The sequence below is a fragment of the Polypterus senegalus genome, chromosome 15, assembly GCF_016835505.1.
Source record: "Polypterus senegalus isolate Bchr_013 chromosome 15, ASM1683550v1, whole genome shotgun sequence".
Lineage (NCBI taxonomy): Eukaryota > Metazoa > Chordata > Cladistia > Polypteriformes > Polypteridae > Polypterus > Polypterus senegalus.
This window is the reverse complement of record NC_053168.1, coordinates 15,569,110-15,589,224: the sequence shown is the minus strand read 5'-3', so window position 1 is coordinate 15,589,224 and position 20,115 is coordinate 15,569,110. Positions and strand designations below refer to the sequence as shown.

At 37.0% G+C, this 20,115-nt stretch overlaps 1 protein-coding gene across 1 annotated transcript; it reads left to right on the top strand.

Annotated features, from left to right (window-relative positions):
• The first annotated feature begins 14,103 nt into the window (after positions 1-14,103).
• LOC120515618 (iroquois-class homeodomain protein irx-1-A-like) lies at positions 14,104-19,022 on the top strand. Its single transcript, XM_039736743.1, has 4 exons — positions 14,104-14,610; positions 16,184-17,201; positions 17,797-17,869; positions 18,550-19,022. Exons 1-4 carry the CDS (start codon positions 14,365-14,367, stop codon positions 18,605-18,607), a joined length of 1,395 nt encoding a protein of 464 aa, XP_039592677.1. The 5' UTR covers positions 14,104-14,364; the 3' UTR covers positions 18,608-19,022.
• Positions 19,023-20,115: the final 1,093 nt, after the last annotated feature.

The window sequence follows — 20,115 nt, the reverse complement described above, 5'->3', positions numbered from 1 at the left end:
AACGGATAACTCCGCTCTTACGTGCAAGTCTGCGTGGATATTATGAACTATCGTATTTGTTCAAGTTCTATTTAAATTTTAAATAGAAGGAATTTTTATTTAGTCGACAGAAATATCTTTGGTAGGAATGGTAAAACAGACAGGAATATTATTCGTGAATAAATCAACTCAAACCTTAAATAACTTAAAAGAACAAACATTCAAATTTCTTTACTCTTATGTAAATTTATATAAAAATAAACTTAGATTTTAAATATCCCAAAAGATTTTGCTCTCCATAAAAATATATCCTTTCAAAATTATACAAATTCAAATATGAACATGCTGCATAACAAAACCTGGAAATATAAATAAAATGTGTTCCTTTCAGCAATAACAAATCAAATCATTCAGTTGTCTTTGCTCATATGTCATTTTAGAGCTGGACGCCTGGCATCTTTTTGGCAACAGGTTCGTTTCTGTTTGGTGTGAGGTTCTGTGTTGTGGAGATTCTCAGGATGGATTGCAGGTGCTCATCAGTGAGGCGACTCCTGTGTGCTGTTTTGTTAGTCTTTATCACTGAGAAGAGCTTCTCACACAGATATGTGCTACCAAACATGCACAAGGTTCGAGCCGCATGTAGACGGACTTTTTGTTCTTCAAAGTCACCAAAGCGCCGTGCAAACTCAGTGCGCTCAGTTTATCAGCAAAGTGCGGATTTGGGAACACCGTAGTGACGACTTGGTTTAACATTACTTGGCAACAGGGAAAGTTGCAAGGTGAACTGGTGCATTTGTGTCTCCCATAAAAGCAACTTCACTTGAAATCACTTTGTGATTGTGCACGGGTAAAAACGTCCGCTGAAGTGTCAGATTCTTATTTAATTCTTCTGCTTTCTGTATCTTCTGCATTGCATTCAGGTCTTTCAGCCTCACTGATGAGCACCTGCAATCCATCCTGAGAATCTCCACAACACAGAACTCCCTGATGTTTTGTCTCATAGTGCCGTCTTAGATTAAATTCTGTAATTACAGCCACATTAGCTCCACAAATGAGACACACGGGTTCAGTAAACATATACTCAGCCTCCCATCGGTTTTTAAAGGCTCTATTTTCAGAATCAACTTTTCTCTTCAGCATCGTGTGAGCTAGCTTCGCAATAACTTGCAGCATCATAAGCTAGACTTGATTAACGCGTAAGTGTTGGCAAGGCAGCTGAAGCGCTGCATTATGGGATCTGTAGTTTATTGTGTTACCAGCGCTTCATATACCCGGGCCATTAATAACAATAATACAGTATATAAAATGATCTCACGGGCCGGATATAATTACGCCGGGCGGATGTGGCCCTGCCCTTGAGTTTGACACATATGGACTAAATAGAACTTGAAAAGATATATTTTTCAAATGTGATCGCAATTCAGATAGAGTTGACGCGCACTACAGCCTGCATGCCTCAATAAGTCATCCTCCCTCGCTCTTACTTTTTTACCGTTCATCTAATGAATACACTGAGTATGGCTTTACCAAAACAATCATTGATGGCGAATAAAGTATTCATTATTCGAGTATGTAGATCGGGATATATATATACATATATATATACCCGTATCGTATGGAGAAGTAGTGTGTTAAAAAGCTAGAAAAGAAAAGGGAACATTTTAAAAATAACGTAACATGACTGTCAATATACAGTATTTGTTTTGTGAGTGTTACTGAGTGTTGCTGTCATCAATGATTTGATTATCATTATTTCTTTCAATCAGGTTCGTATTTGTAGGATGTGTTGTGTTCAAGTTACATTCCGTGTTTGTCAATCGTTGTAAAGATGACAGGTTTCATTCATCGATTCGTTTCTTACTGCATCAATAAACAGCTCGTCTTCTTCTTTATCCGAGACCTGACACACTGCATGCACGGGTTTTTTACACTGTCTTCCTTTAGCGGGACATTGACTTTTTCCACCGTGTGCTTTGTTTCCACAGTAGCTGCATTTATGAATATGCTTGTATGTATCAGACGCTTCATATTTTTGCTGCCTTTTCAATTGTGTAATTCGGTTTTTGTTCAGCGCTCTTTGGAACTGTTGCTTTTTATCTGTGCACTGCGTCAGTTCACGTGAGCCACTCGGTGTACATGCATCGAAGGTTCCCAGCTGTGCTGGTGCCATCTCGTGCTATGTCCATGGCTGTATTTAATGTTACCTTAGTCCTGGCACTTAAAACTTTCTCTCGCAGTTTCGCTGAGTTTGTGTCAAACACCACCCTGACCATCTCATCTTCCTCTCCATAAGCACAGTCCTTCACCCGTGAATATTTAGTGGCAGTTTGCTATTGGATTGCCGCTGACGGACGGCCTTATATGGGCAGGCACTAAATTACAAACGCCAGCGGCAGCCTGTCTATGAACTTAATTTAAAGTGTAGGTTTACATCGTGCTTTGTTTCCGAAGTAGCAGAACTCATGAACATGGTTGTATATGTCACTCGCTCGCTTCTTATTGTTTCGCTGCCTTCTCAATTATATAATGCATGTTTTCTTCAGCGCTTTTTGGAGGTCTTCCTGGTTTTCTATGTACTGCGTGATTACGTGGGAGGCGTGATGATGTCACACGAAACTCCGCCCCCACGGCGTTCAAGCTCATCTCCATTACAGTAAATGGAGAAAAACAGCTTCCAGTTATGACCATTACGCGTAGAATTTCGACATGAAACCTGCCCAACTTTTGTAAGGAAGCTGTAAGAAATGAACCTGCCAAATTTCAGCCTTCCACCCACACGGGAAGTTGGAGAATTAGTGATGAGTCAGTGAGTGAGTGAGTGAGTGAGTCAGTGAGTGAGGGCTTTGCCTTTTATTAGTATAGATATACTAGCTGTGTAAGCCTGTGCTATAAAAAGCCTGGGCTCCTAGAAACTATTGAAATCGTCAGAAAAAAATTGTAACATGGAGATGTCAGGTAATTGAAAGGACCAACTCTGCACATCTCTCTCCTAGGAGGTTTCGTTTTGCCAACGTGCTCGCCTCGCTTGTGCATTAGCGGCAGGAAGAAAAGTAAAAAAGATACTGTTTTGCTGATGTTAGTGGCTAAGCAACTTTGTTTCTTCGGAGGTTTCGCTTTGCTGACGTTGCTCGCCTCACTTGTGTTATTAGCAGCTAAGTGAGTTTTCTGTTTCCCCGGAGGAGGAGCCTGTACCCCAACTCCATATCTCACTTCCGGGCCGGATAGACAGACACACACACTTCCACGTGTAGGCGTTTTATATATAATATATATATATATATATATATATACTGTATATATATATATATATATATATATATATATATATATATATATATATACACAATAAAGCACAAAAAAAATCATAAAGAGTTGTGAGCACCACAATTTGAGTGACACATTTTTTCAGATTGGAGTCTTCTTTTGACTACCTCCAGATGGCAGTAGGGACAGTTATGAGGCTGAGCAAGCAGAAAGGGTGGATCCAGGGAGTTGATGACCGGAAGTCACATCAGATGTCTTTTCACCATCAACATTCTAATCTGCGGAGGGAGGTAGGTGAGAGGTTGTTAGATGCAGCACCACCCTGTGGCTCAGAGTAAAATTGCCATCTGAAGAGCCTGGATGTTGTGCCTCAAGCCCATATGTGTGACAATATAAATGCAAGGGTGGGTAAAAATAGGTTTCCAGTTTTTCATAAGAAGATGGACACACAGGTTATGCAGTTTATTAACTCAATAGCTTTATTAACTCTATTGCTTGAAAAGAATATGAAAAATGGCACAGTGCACTTAGGTACAATCCTTTAGGTGCTCAAATTTCTGGCCTTGCGTACTTACAACTGTAAACCTACTTTTGCCCACCACTCTATATGATATATAATTATGTATATAAATGCAATGTATGCGTATAGATCGTGTGTGTTTATATATATATATATATATATATATATATATATATATATATATATATATATATATATATATAGCTCACAAAGGTCTGTGAAACAGTGTGCATATTTTTAAGTGGAGATCCACAAAGCGAGAAAATGAGTCACGTATCTTAAAACAGCTATTATTATTATCATCATTATTCCTATGCTTTTGACAACCTAACAGGTGTCATCAACAGAGAAAAATGATTAGACATACAGGAATCAATGGCAATATATAACAAATGGGGGGGAGGGTGGGATGTATAGTAATGCTTGCTGCATGGTGCCTACCATCACTGACCCAACAATGCTCTTTTAATAGTTTATTATCTTTTAAAGGACTGCTGGCTTTAAGTCCCATAGAGATAGAAAAAGCATGAGACTTTGCAAAGTTGGCATTTTTATAGGTGTCTTTGCCATGCATAATACTTTTGGTGACTCATCCCTGGCTGATATGACTTGTCCATCATATACAACTTAAACACGTACATATATATGTACCAATACACATATGCACACGCATGGTACTCCCTATAGATTCAGAGTTTCTGACTTAAATCCCCGCCTGGCCTTACTATGTGTTGAGTCCACAAATTCTTCCTATGTGTGTATGAGTATTTCTCCAGGTTATTTAGGTTAGTTTAATCAGCAGCTCAGACTGTGGGTGTGTGTGCGTGAGTGGGGCTTTTAAGGAACTGGTTCCTATTCCAGGCTTAGTTCCCACCATAGGAATGCAGCTGAAATCTATAGCCTCTATGATCTTAAACTGTCTTAACAATGTTTGATAATCATTGAATAAATAAATTAAATTTGACAATTGATGAATTATATACACACGCACACATATATACAGTGGGATGCAAAAGTTTGGGCAACCTTGTTAATAGTCATTATTTTCCTGTATAAATCGTTGGTTGTTACGATAGAAAATGTCAGTTAAACATATCATATAGGAGACACACACAGTGATATTTGAGAAGTGAAATGAAGTTTATTGGATTTACAGAAAGTGTGCAATAATTGTTCAAACAAAATCAGGCAGGTGCATAAATTTGGGCACCACAAAAAAGAAATGAAATCAATATTTAGTAGATCCGCCTTTTGCAGAAATTACAGCCTCTAAACGCTTCCTGTTGGTTCCAATGAGAGTCTGGATTGTGGTTGAAGGTATTTTGGACCATTCCTCTTTACAAAACATCTCTAGTTCGTTCAGGTTTGATGGCTTCCGAGCATGGACAGCTCTCTTTAACTCACACCACAGATTTTCAATTATATTCAGGTCTGGGGACTGAGATGGCCATTCCAGAACGTTGTACTTGTTCCTCTGCATGAATGCCTTAGTGGATTTTGAGCAGTGTTTCGAGTCGTTGTCTTGTTGAAAGATCCAGCCCGGCGCAGCTTCAGCTTTGTCACTGATTCCTGGACATTGGTCTCCAGAATCTGCTGATACTGAGTGGAATCCATGCGTCCCTCAACTTTGACAAGATTCCCAGTCCCTGCACTGGCCACACAGCCCACAGCATGATGGAACCACCACCATATTTTACTGTAGGTAGCAGGTGTTTTTCTTGGAATGCTGTGTTCTTTTTCCTCCATGCATAACGCCCTTGTTATGCCCAAATAACTCAATTTTAGTTTCATCAGTCCACAGCACCTTATTCCAAAATGAAGCTGGCTTGTCCAAATGTGCTTGAGCAGACCTCAAGCGGCTCTGTTTGTACTTCCTCTGCATCACTCTCGCATACAGCATCTCCTTGTGTAAAGTGCGCCGAATGGTTGAACGATGCACAGTGACTCCATCTGCTGCAAGATGATGTTGTAGGTCTTTGGTGCTGGTCTGTGGGTTGACTCTGACTGTTCTCACCATTCGCCGCTTCTGTCTATCCGAAATCTTTCTTGGTCTGCCACTTCGAGCCTTAACTTGAACTGAGCCTGTGGTCTTCCATTTCCTCAATATGTTCCTAACTGTGGAAACAGACAGCTTAAATCTCTGGGACAGCTTTCTGTATCCTTCCCCTAAACCATGATGGTGAACAATCTTTGTCTTCAGGTCATTTGAGAGTTGTTTTGTGACCCCCATGTTGCTACTCTTCAGAGAAAATTAAAGGAGGAGGGAAACTTACAATTGACCCCCTTAAATACTCGGATTCACCTGTGTATGTAGGTCAGGGTCACTGAGCTTACCAAGCCAATTTGAGTTCCAATAATTAGTTCTAAAAGTTTTGGAATCAATAAAATGACAACGGTGCCCAAATTTATGCACCTGCCTGATTTTGTTTGAACAATTATTGCACACTTTCTGTAAATCCAATAAACTTCATTTCACTTCTCAAATATCACTGTGTGTGTCTCCTATATGATATATTTAACTGACATTTTTTATGTAACAACCAACGATTTATACAGGAAAATAATGACTATTAACAAGGTTGCCCAAACGTTTGCATCCCACTGTATATACAGTATACACACACATATATATATATATATATATATATATATATATATATATATATAGAGAGAGAGAGAGAGAGAGAGAGAGATACACATAGCTATAGATATATGTATATGTATGTATGTATAGGTGTATATATATATATGTACTTTATATACATATATAGATTTATGTATGTATGCATGTGTGTATAATATATATATATATATATATATATATATATATATATATATATATATATATATATATATATATATATATGAGTGTGTGTATGTATGTATGTATGTATATAAATAAAATATATAGAAAATATGCAGTATTTATGCAGTATATAGACGTGCTTAATTCAATTCAGGGTCAAATAAGACCAGACCCTTAAGCAACGGGCCAATTTACACATATATATATATATATATATATATATATATATATATATATATATATATATATATATATATACACACACACACACACACACACACATCATATACACACTTACACCCCATAAAAAGAAAACACTCTCTTCAGGATAATTCCACTAATATATTAAAAGAAATCATAAAAAAAAGTTTTATTCAGTTTCTTAGTGCATGTTATAAACATATGTTAAGATATCAGAATATTGTTTTTACAAGATATTTGTTATTATTGTTGTTAAAATTTATTAAACATTCATTCATAGACATTTATTGCCTACTGGATTTTATTGTTTCATTCACACAATAATTTACCAGATGTAATTTAATATAGCTTTTATCCCTGAATTCTTGAAACAATAGGGCATCCAATAAAAATATGCAAACTTTTGGCACGTGTTTCCAAAAATGAATATCATAATACAAAGCACAAAATGATATGCAAACTATTTTAAACGTTGTTTTGTCTCCACGTTGTTTTGTTTTTTGGTCTTTAAATAATTTCCCCAACTCCCATGCCTGTTTTCAGGCTCGCTAATACTAATGATTCTGTCTGTATTAATATCATCGAAGTACATTACAAATTATAACTTCTGTCACATTTGCTCGTTTTTCACAGGGCAAATGCTGCTGAGGCAAATGTGAATAATTTTCTTATCACGTTCCAGCTTCAGAATTATAAAAGCCAACTGAACTGTTCTTGTAACTTTAACTAAATAACTGGCAGTATAAACAACAAGTGGCATTAATGAAAATGTCATAAAACTGACATCCTCTTCTCTGAATAATGTTGTTTTTCTAATAACTTAAGACTCAAATGACACTGTTCTCTGAAAACTACAAGCCCTTTTTAATAAACTGTTAGCATTATTCTCATAGATTCTCCCAATAGGCTGCACTGAATCTTTTATTATTCACTTTTGTGCCATTGTACATATTTTATTTACAAATATTTTTTCTCTCTCTTTCTACGTTAGACTGTGTTCAACACACCTTTAATTTACAAAGCAGATATGAAAGCAACATAGATTTATCACAAAAGACATGATAAATTTCCAACCGATCAGCCACACATGGATGCACGACAGAACACAATCTCTAGTTTATATGTGCAGTAAATTAGAAGAGTCAGGTGTAACAGAAATATGACTCCCTCCTTGATATTTATACCCATATTCCTAGGATATTACAAATATATTTTACACACACACCGTTTGAAAGAACATTCATGTAACTGAGTGCCAATAGTATTCAGATATCAAACATTCCAATTTTTTTCAAGCTAGCTTTTAAAACTTTGAAGACAAATGTGCACGTGGTATATAGAAAGCCATTATTCAGATTAGACAATATAATAATAAGAAGAAGAAGACAGAACTGTATATGTCCCCAGGGAGAAATTTGTCAATTAACTCTACTAAATATTTTAGCAGGCCATGCCCATTATGACAATTATAAGGAATAATGAAGACTCGAGATATTGAAGCTTTGCTGATCATAGCTAATGATCCAAACTGTCAATCGCTATTGCCCTATTTATTTAATTATTACACCAAGTAAATCTCAATCCGCAAATCCTGCCAGAGTGCCAAAAGCACCGGTCCCGACGTACCTCGTGGTTCTTGCCTCAGTGAATTCCGCTGAGTAACTAAGGACACACGATGTGTCCTGGTTCCTTTTAATAACATTAAGAGTTCAAACCGTAAAGGCTATAATCTCGAGAAAGAAGAGACACCCACTCTTTACTTTGATCTCTTTCCTCTTGGCTGTTTAAAGTTGACAGTCTGGCTGAATGGCATTCGGTGCTTTCATTTGTATAACACGAGTATCCTGGTGTTGTGGTGCTTGCAGCTACACCTGTACTGCAGGAATTTACATTACATTGCTCCGGGATGGCATTGATTTGGGTAGGGTAAAATCCAAACACAAACTAATTAAAAACTGCATAATACAACCCTTCCAGGAACAAAAGCACAAAAAACAAATAAATAAAACTGCAGCTGGCGCAGTAATTGGGTCATTGGCCCAGAGCTAAATTCTGGTGACATATAATTACAAACTTAAAAAAAAAAAAAAAAAAAGAAGAACCTCATATAAATATTGTTAATTGTATTAAACTCGTTATGAATTTCCGTGTGTGCTACAGCTGAAAACAATGCAAATTCTTCCAGCAGCTCCAAACATTACCCTTAATTATATGGTTAGCACTAGAAGAAAGTGTATATCGAAAATAGTCATCAATGACATACGGATTATTATGTACACACATTTGTATGATAAACGCTTTAAAATTACAGTAATTATAGGGGCGGGGTGTGGTTACCTAAGGTTTGAGTTACTGAAACAATTTAAAAGAAAAGTATTCCAACCCAACAAGGATTCTCAAAATTTCCGTATTAGTAATTTAGAAATTTTGTTCAATAGCGAAAAAAAAGCGATTTAAAGACTTGAGGAAAACGCGCATTTTTGTTTATAATCTACGGGCCGATCATCTGATCATTTTACATGCAATTATATTAATTATACACACACGGACGGCCCTCCTTCTGATTCAAACGTGCATTTTCTGGCAGTGCCCTCCGGCTGCGGTCATAATTTAAAATAAACGCGAGCGCTTCCTGCTGGGTTAAACGTCCATTTAATGGTAAATATACGTTTGTCTTTCAAGCTAACGTGTTTAAACTGCAGTACCAGTGTAAGTGTGTGTGTGTGTGTGTGTGTGTGTTTAGAGAAAAGATTTATACTTTTAAAAGAGACGGACACAAAGTTCTACTGTTTCGGTGGCACCGTTAGGAAGGTGTAAGGAAATAATGAGCGATTAAGTACAGTCATAAATCACCAGAGCGCGAGTTAAAAGGGCCGGTGACAGGCCGACAGCGGAGCCTGTGGTCAGTCCGGCTCGGTGGGCGCCTCTCCAGGTATTGTGCGCAAAAATAAAGTGTCGCTGTGTAAACAAATGACAGCAGTCACTTAAGTGACTTTAACAAAACCATTAAAGCTGCTTTCTTAATATCGCCATCATTTGTACTGTAGATTTGTATTTCATAAGTTTACATAAGCCGCTGGAGTCTTATCAAGACCTTTCTGTATATTTGAGTGGTGTTTGCTCTTTTTTTAAAAAAAAATAAAATAAATTCAGTTTACTTACTGACTTCACCTTTCTCTTATAAATATTTCTTTTTCAGTCTAAACGTTCTTCCCCTGTGACATAAGCCACTAATTCTTTCAATGATGGCATTAACGAAGTAATTTTTTTTTTTTTTGGAAATCCAGTCCATTCACTTGTGAAAGTTAACTTCAGCGCCGTCTTTTTTTTTAGTTCGCATGACTGCTTTGGTTTACTGATTACTCTCCTTTAAAAGAAGCGCTACTTATTAACTTTGAAAACAATGAACTCGATGAGATCTACGACCCAGGCTTGTGCATGGACCTGAATATTTCGAATTTTTTAGAACAAGGAACTGTTCGCCTCGCAATGCAATATATGCTACTTGCGGGACCATCCAATAATTTGCTCTCACTTATTGGCTGCGTTTTATTTCTCTCCGTCCCTCACTGTTTTAAGGTGTTTTCCTTTTCGACATCTCTGTCATCTCCATTTGGAGATATTCAGTGCCGTTTATCACTGCCATCTCCAGCACTGCGCATTTCCAGCAGGTTATCACAGTTGCCATTCGTCCTTTTTTCTGATGTGTTTTACTGATTACCATCAATGCCCTCAGATATTTTCAACAGATCCCCACGCTGCAATATCCACTCTCAGCCATCTGGAGCAGATCAGAATCACTGACTTCTTCTTAGCAGTTAAGTATTAAATCTACAATATCCTTTCAACAACCACTATTTCCAGTCAGCTCTTTAGGAATAAAAGCTGCTTTTAAACCCTGAAGAACAGCGACCCCATATTGTGTGTTTTGCATTACTGGGAGCGTTTCCTATTATCAGTCTTTAAATCATTATTAAAGAAAGAGCAGCAGCTATTTAGAATGGTACGTCGACATGTAAAATGTACTTATACCTTTTACACATTTATACAAGAAGAAGAAGAAGAGGAGGAAGTGGAAACGGCTTAGATTAGTTCCACGCTTAAAATTAAAATGAAAGTAAGAAAGACGACGCTCATCGAAAAACACTCGAGTGCATTGCAGATTTTTTTTTAAACGTGGAATGAAATTCTTCGGGTTTAGTGTGTGCATTTCAGTATATATTTACTTAATAAATAGAAAAAGCAGCATGGAAGATTAATAAGCACCTCTAAACAGTCCCGACATGAACGAGTGTCCATGTTTGTGGACGTCCCGTCCGGGATCCGCTCCTTCCTTTAGCCCAATTCTACGGCAAGCAAAACTAACAAAATGAATATTCCGAAAACGGATTGAACACGCCTGTGTGTGGGTGTTAGTTCTTTAGTTCGATTTCGAGATTGAAAATGGTGTTTTAAATAATTATACTAATATGTATGGAATTTTATAATTAGGCTGACGCCTTTTATCCAAGGAGGCTTACAACATATGAGATACAACTGGCTTCATTTTCTTTGTCCCCGCGGGGTACAGGTAGGTGAAGTGACTAGCTCATGGTCACACCATGTCAATGCTGAGATTTGAACCCACAAAGTCTGAATTTCATGTCCAAAGTATTAACCACTACTCCACACTGTCTGCCAAGCACGATGGCATTTTATTTAAAAAAAAAATAATAATAATGCAGATACTGATTATATGATGGACTGCAAGAAAGCAGCAGAATACAATTTTAAAAAGTTATTGTTAAATTGCCAAAGTTTGGGCACCCTTTCAGCTGTAAGTTCTCAGAAGTCGTTAGTTCGTTCGTCTGGTCTGGTAGCTCGTTAGGTGTGAAGTCTGTTCAAGAATGGTCAATAGGAATTGTTAGTTGGTGACAGTAGCAGAGTCTAATAAATTCTTGGACTCTTTAAATATTGTGCAACACTCAACATCCATAAGCTCTTATCTATCTATCTATCTATCTATCTATCTATCTATCTATCTATCTATCTATCTATCTATCTGTCAAAACATATATTATATATATTATATGTTAAAAGTGTGTTATTTATTTATTTATATATATATATATATATATATATATATATATATATATATATATATATATATATATATATATATATATATATATATATACATTTTACAGTATATACAAAACATACATATAAAAACAATAATATAGATTCAGTACAGTGCATATGAAACAAAGTGTTAACCTTATCCAGGTTATGACCGTCTAATATATTTTCATTTTTGGATTAAATGACCTAATAAATGCCCTCCTTCGATATAAGCACATTTCCAAGGGGGTAATTACTTTTTATTTCAATCGTTATCGACACAGTGTTTAATGGATTTGTTTCTGCCTCACAGCCGTACGGGCCCGCGCCTGATTTCTTGCCACTTTCTCCGTCTGCGTGGAGGCAGCAAGTTCTCCTTCCCTCTTCGTCAGACTGTTGTCCGGATCCTGCGGGCCATGTGTGTGTTCTTGTGCCAAACGATGAACTGACTGACTGGCGTTCCGTCCCAGGTTAGTTTTTTTTTTTTTTCCTTCGAACCCGGTGTTGCAGAGAGAGTGTGCGACTCCTCATAGCCATGGAATTAACGGTTTCGCGAAATGGTTGCTTGTATTAAATTCGATTAAATGCGCGTACACTTGCGACAAAAAAAAAAAAAAAATCCCAAAATCCAACGTGAGCGTTTTTGATTAACGCGTTTTATATAATGAATATATCACACAAATTATTGACTGAGTACCGTTTGATCAGGAGATCATTATTTAACCGATATGTTTTAATCGTGTGATTTTTGTAGCTTTGTAGTTTGCTGCCATATAAACCATAAACAGGTGTGTAGAGTAAATTCATATTTTCAAACAATGTTTTGCTTAAGCCTTAAAAAGAAATGCCCACAGGCCTGTCCTGAAATTTTACAAAACTTTTTTGGATATGCAAACTCTCAGGTCTTCTTTGGTTTTTCCGTTTTCAGAGAGTGATGCGACATAAATCCACGAACTCAGACGGGAACGGGCACGCCTTTGAGTCACAAATAGTCGAAATGTGATTTAACTTTTAAAGAGCTGATCTACCACATAACTTCAGAACTAAACTTGGAATTGTGAAGCCAACGCGCATTCTTCATCGTTACGTTTATTGCGGTAATAACGTTGCGTAACTGATTTTTTTTTTCTTCTTCCCCTTGTATAGCAACTGATGAATACAGGCAAGGGATTTGCCCTTTTATTTTTTTTAAAGTAAAAAGTTTTACAAACAACGCGCACACGCATATATTCAAAAGGTGCTGAAATATATTTAGCATAACCGAAAAAAATGGTTATTTCCATAATTTATAGAAAGAATAATTCTGTGGCGTGTACGTACATTGCAAAGAAAATCAAACCTCATCAAAATCTAACAATATACATGCAGCTGTTTTCTAACTTCTGAAAGAAAGACAATATTTGACATACAGAAAAGCAGCGGGTGTACATTAAGGAAAATAAATCAAATTTAAAGCGAAGTGCATCGACGCTACAGCCGAAATTGACGCCCGCAGTATATTTCTTATCTGTTTTGTAAATGGTATTGGATTCCTCTTTGCCAATTGTTTTTTTTTTTCTTTCTAATATTTAAAAGCTCGGGTATTTTTCAGCAGATACCTAATGTGAGATGCGTTGATTTTAGGTAGAATGACGGTACGAGCACAGTAGCGGTTTAGGCTGCCTGTTTATAAATCGCTAAATTCATGTGTGCGTGTGTGACATAGCCATTCCGATATTCCTAAACGTCTATTTTTAATATTTGTTTTAAATATGCATATTAGAAAATGAGGATTTAAAGCAACGAAACTCGTACCCTATTACATTTTAGTATAATAAAGATGCATTCGTTTACATTACTAAAAATGCTACACGTGTATGGTTATGCTGTACGTCTAATTTTAGTAACCGGCTTTATTTTCTAAACTAAAGCATATATCTCATGATAACTTCGAAGTTGTCTCTTTTCAAGCTGCCACTTCAAAAACAGGAGCAATTAAAAAGAGGCACATCACGGCCATCAAGTTTATATAGCCCCAGTGTTGGACAGCTGTAAAATCGTGTAGACAGGTTGTCATACAGCAGTGAGGGCTTCAGTGAATAGAGTCTAATGCTAAACATTTAACATACAATACAGTAAAACACAAAAGGTGGCCCCAGCCAATACTCAAACCACATGCTCCGGAATGGGAGGGGCTAACAGCTGAAGAGGAATGCCAATCAAAGCATCAACTTCAAATTGTATCTGAGAGATCAGCCCAGGACCTAGGGGCAGACACATCAGTTGGAGCTCAATTGTTGATCAGATCACATCCAAGGGACTTGCTGGTAAAAAAAAAAACGGAAGCTGAGATTTTTTTTTTTCGAAAGACAAGGCTAGATTATTTTCCACAAGTTCTTTTACTTGTGCACCTCGAACCTGACCGATTTTTTTTTCTTCTATTTTTTTTCGCTTCTTTCCTGTTGTTGATATTTTTTAACCATTATTACTGTGACTTTAAGATCGTGTTCAGGAGATGTCTTTTCCCCAGCTGGGCTACCCACAGTATTTAAGTGCCACCCAAGCGGTGTACGGTGGCGAGCGGCCGGGAGTTCTTGCTGCCTCTGCGAGAGCAGGAAGCACTGACATCGCTGCAAGTCCTTCAGCTACGGCCGCGGCTGTCACCTCCGTCCTGGGCATGTATGCGAATCCATACGCCGCACACAACTACAGCGCCTTTCTTCCGTATACCAGCGCGGATCTGGCGCTCTTCTCACAAATGGTAAGTTCTTCGGAGAGGGCTGGCAATACTTAAATATTAGAAATCCTGGCAGGTAACAATGAGGAAGCGCACTTAATGGGCAGAATAACATAGCAATGATTTCTAATACTCGCGTACACGAATACGAATGGGTCGTTTTTGTGCGTTTATGTTCGTGTTTTCATACTGCTAAGAGCACTAATGGCCTAAAAATACCGCGCAAGAGGCAAGAATGATTTATTCGAGGTTTTTACTGTAATAGCTATTCATTTCAATGGGAAAAATATTGATAGTTTAATGACGTAAGGTTAGACAACCATATTGTAAACGCTTACGGAGAAATTGCAGGCGAGAACAAGAATATGTTTGAATGTCTCACTTCTAAAACTGTAATTTAAGCAATAATATTTCGTACGATTGAACTGATAATTAATTTTGCAGGATATTTACGGAATTATTAGAAAAGGGCCTTTAATATAGTGATTTGTGTTAAGTAAAAAAGTCAGTTATAAATATGAAAAAAGTAGCTTGGCTAACGAGTAAAGAAATGCATGGAGTTTATGTACACTTTTCACGATGAAAAAAGTTTTATAAGACCGTGCATAATAAACTCTGTGCTCATAATTCGAGTAGAATTTCTCCTAACTGGTAAAAAATCCTATTTAAATTGTATATTTGTCATCGATCTGAAACTGAAAGTGCAATCTTTTAAATGCTGTTGTAATGAGAAAAACAATCACAGCTTTGTTATTAATGTCACTTTATAACGGATTGCATTTATTATTATTATTATTATTATTATTATTATTATTATTATTATTATTATTATTATTATTTTGCAAAGCAGGATAAAGGCGAGTTTTAGTAGCCACAGACTTTTTGATTGAAATGATTACTGTAAGTTTAAATAACGGCGAGCTGCTTCGGCCCTAAAATGTTATGACTACTCATTATAAGAAAATGTATAATGCCGATACAAACATTAGAAAAGATTTTAAGGCCTAAGCTGACTTTTGTTTTCTCTTGGGAAGATTATTTATCATCATCATTATTATCATTTAGGTACAGCTTTTAGGGTCAGTGATTTACAAAGAAAACTTCAAATATATTGATACGACAAACCTCGTCTTTCCTCGTCAAGACGTTTTAAATAACAGTGTATTCATCTGTAAAAAAATATTTATATTATTTTCAAAACTGGGCTTTTAATGTAAAAAGGAACTTTCAAAAACGTAAATATTAAATTAAGCCGTCACACAACCGAGGCACCGCTCGCTCGTTTTTAAATATTTACTACTTATTTATCTATTTTGCCATTAGAATTCAAACACACTTTTTATTTTCATAGTTGATTTTATTGTTCTTTCTGTAAAAGTCGATTGTGTATATTGCATTTCTTTATTTAGTTATAAAAGCAAGTAAGCACCTGCCCGCGCACGCAAAGCACTAGGCCCGCTTATGGGTGCGGAGCGAGACGCTGTAACGTGCTTTGAAATATTTTGCTCATCTCTTTTGAAATGTTTAATTATTATAAGTTGTGAAAAGATATATGGTTGATTAATGTCTCTTTTTCTTTTCTTTTTTTTTATTTAAGGGCTCCCAGTATGAACTAAAAGACAACCCTGGGGTTCACCCTGCCACTTTCGCAGCGCACACGTCGCCAGCCTTTTACCCGTATGGACAGTTTCAGTATGGGGATCCTGCCAGACCCAAGAATGCCACCAGGGAGAGCACTAGCACACTCAAGGCCTGGCTTAACGAGCACAGGAAGAACCCCTATCCCACCAAAGGAGAAAAAATCATGTTGGCCATCATCACTAAGATGACACTAACCCAAGTGTCCACCTGGTTCGCCAATGCTAGGCGCAGACTCAAGAAGGAGAACAAGGTGACCTGGGGTACCAGGAGCAAAGATGATGTGGATGGAAACATATTTGGCAGTGACAACGAAGGCGACGCTGAAAAGAACGAAGACGACGAGGAGATTGACCTGGAGAGCATAGATATTGACAAGATTGACGAAAACGACGGCGACCAAAGCAACGAGGATGATGAGGAGAAACTGGAGAACAGGGGGCACGAGGAGTTGATGGGAAGTATAAGGGATGTCGAGAAAAGGCGAGAGTTTACTGTGCAGCCTTCTGAAGGGTTTGATAAACCCAAAGACATGTCAGTGGTCAAGGAACCCTCCGAGAGTAACAATACCCGCGTGCTGTCTCCCGGTGTTCAGATGCCACCTACCAACAAACCCAAGATCTGGTCGTTAGCAGAAACAGCTACCAGCCCTGACAGCTCCCAGAAGCCCTCGTCACCCTCTGCACCGGCTAATCACTCCTCACCACAAATCCAGCACCCAGCATTCCTGCCTAGTCACGGACTGTACACCTGCCAGATCGGAAAGTTTCACAACTGGACAAACGGAGCTTTTCTGAGCCAGAACTCGCTGTTGAATGTGAGGTCTTTTCTGGGAGTAAATCAGCACCACCACCATCATAATCATCACCTTCATGCACAGCAGCAGCAACAACAACAACAACCTTCTATAATCGCATCTTCTGTAGTAGCGCTGACTAGTGAAAAATCATCTGGAACCTGCAGTCCAAAGCACATAGGTATCTTGATTTCGTTTATGCGAATTATTACGTGTGCAACCGTAGAAGTGCAAAATGTAGCAATAAGAGCAATCAGATAGAAATACATCCTGATCGGTATGTTCTTTAAATAAAATAAAAGATATTGTCAGAAATGTTACTTATTTTTTCAAAATATTAATTCATCCTTTTAATTGTGTTTTATAAACCCTAGTTGTAAGTTTTAAGAGTATTGAAAATGTCACAATTTGCAGGCTTTTCCTCCTCTTAGTATGTGGCATCTATACTCCCGCAGTTTAGATTTCTTATCTCACAAATTTCCATATTTGATAAATGTCAAAAAAAGTTTTAGTTTCTCGTTCTACCTTTAAATCCGTAGTAACTTTTCAAAAGAACTTTAAATATATCGATTGTTTCAATGTCAGGTGTACTATGAATCAAATTGTAAATGAGCATGCGCTGTGAAGCGCCTTCAGTAAAAGGCTCTTTATAAACCGAAGATTCATTGATTAATTGTGTTTGATAAAAATGGCAAAATGAAAGTCATCATCATGTAAAGGCAACTTGTCTATATGCCTGTATTAAGTGTTTTTCTTTCTTTCTGTGTTTTATTCAGAACGGGAAGGCGTTCCAGTTACTGACTCTCCCACGCAGACCTTAAAATCCACTTTTCAAGCAACCCACGACAGGTGAGATAAGTTTCTTTTTTCTTTTCTTTTCTTTTTTTTTTTTGATGACCTGTAGGGTGATTTGAGCTTCCATCGATGAAGCCCCACTTCCCGTTTTCATTTTTAATATTGCTTCAGCTGCTGATGTCAATGGTGGGCGCTCAGCTCGCATAGTTAACCATCTTGACTTACAGAAAACTCATTGGTGCCACAGCGTCTCCTGCTGGGAGAGGCGGATCTGAATTAACACGTGGCTCCCCTAGGACCCTAATTGTCAAGGTCTGCTCCTGATTAGAAGCCAGTCGTGCATTTTCGTGACAGAGGACCTGCAATAATCCTCCGTTTATTTCATGCCCCTAGAGGGTAACTCCTTACCAAATCACTAAGTAAAAGTAATAGGCAGTGCATTGTTCACAACCGAATACTGATACAAGTCAAGCTCAAATACTGGTTTAAGAAAGAAAATAGTCAAACTGTGTGTTCGGTTTACTTAGTTAATCATTTTGGTGTGAATGATTTCGGTAACTAACGGAAAGAAAAATGATTTAAAAAAATTGTATGTGCTATTTAGTTTCAATTAAATATATATATAGAAAACGCGTGTAAAGCCATAATGTACATACTGTGTATGTGTGTCATTAAGTACATGTCAGTCATAACGTTCAATATGGTAATTTTGTTTTATTCGTTTTTTATATCAGCCCCAGGAACCAACAAGAGACAACACAGCGGGTTTTAACAGCTCTGTCGACTGCCTGATCAAGACTGCGTGTGTGAACGTGTACAAAAACAAAAAAATAAAATAAAAAATACAAAAAAAAAAAAAGAAAGAAAGAAAAGAAAAAAGAAAAAGACTGAAAATGCATTGCTGAAAAGGACTAAAATAATCTCATCAACATTTAGCATCATTTCGATGCATAAAACTATTAAATCAACTTGACAAACCATGTGGATGGATTTGCCCTTCCTTTGTACCTTTTAATCACTGCTCTGCTCGTGTTGATCAAATCCCCCCTTCCTTTTTAATCATTTGGTAATTGTCTTTCATGTGCTTTTTTGTGTTTTATTTCTGTATATAGAGTGATCGGAATTTGTAAATAGCGCGTCGACAAAATCTTGTCCAAATCATATATTTTTGTCTAATAAACTAAATGAAATTATAGCGGCACCGTCATTTCCTTCTCTGTTTTTCTTTTCTTTTCTTTATTTTTTTATTTCCCCCCTCCCCTAGTTAAGGTCTGATCATTTGAAAACGGAATTGGAGACATCTGTTATTTGGTTTTTAGGTTTTGCTGACACGCTTGATTTCGTTTTTGTTCATTATGATTATTATTGATGTACGAGAGATAATTAAGAAATGCATTAATTTATTGATCTGTGTAATTTATATGCTTGAGATATTGTAGCAGAATCAGTACGCTTTAACTTTAAAATATATTGAAATTTTAATGGAGAGCAGTTGATCTGAAACGTGTGGCAAAGCACAATCTTTTACTTTAAAAAGAATTATGATCATTTTGTTGCTATTTTTTTTTTATTATTACCTTCACAATGTCTGCAGTTGTTTTGTACGCGTTATTCTGTCTAGCAAGCTTCTTACTACTACAAACAGAATCTTAATATATTCTGGGGAAAAAAAAGACTAAAGCATTAACAATATGGTGTTTGAATTGCCCATCCACTGGCTAGTTGCATTTGCTTGCGATGTTTCGAATGTAGCGGGAAAAAGGCAAGGATCTTTTATTTTGCAATATTTTACACTGTTTTTCATCTGCTAAATGAAAACAGCACATAAGCATTGAGGTGCTAATAAGATGCCAGATGGTTGTTGGTGACAGAAAATAGACAGAAGCAGCTGGGGAAGTCATTAAGAAATAATGTGGGAACGCCCTATCCAAACAAAATGAAATGCTAAAACTAGCACTTGTCGGAAACAAGACGAGATTTTCAAATAAAATATTAATAGCTAGACATCAAGGCTCACATCATTGATTAGGCCACTGCGCTTTTTTAGGGGGTTCAAAAATGCATTTTCAGTTTTACCTGCTTAACTCAGTTACATGCTTGTTTCTTATTGTTAATTCGATTTACGCCTAATTCGTATATATAGTAACTTTGTCGAAAAAATTACAGGAAAGTTAACCTTTACAAATTTTATTAACTTGGTTTGTTTTGTAGTTATGACATAATCCTGAGATCCTGAAAAGGTCTTAATATGGATGTTGGTGAGGAAGAAAAAACAAATACACAGATTTATATATATATAC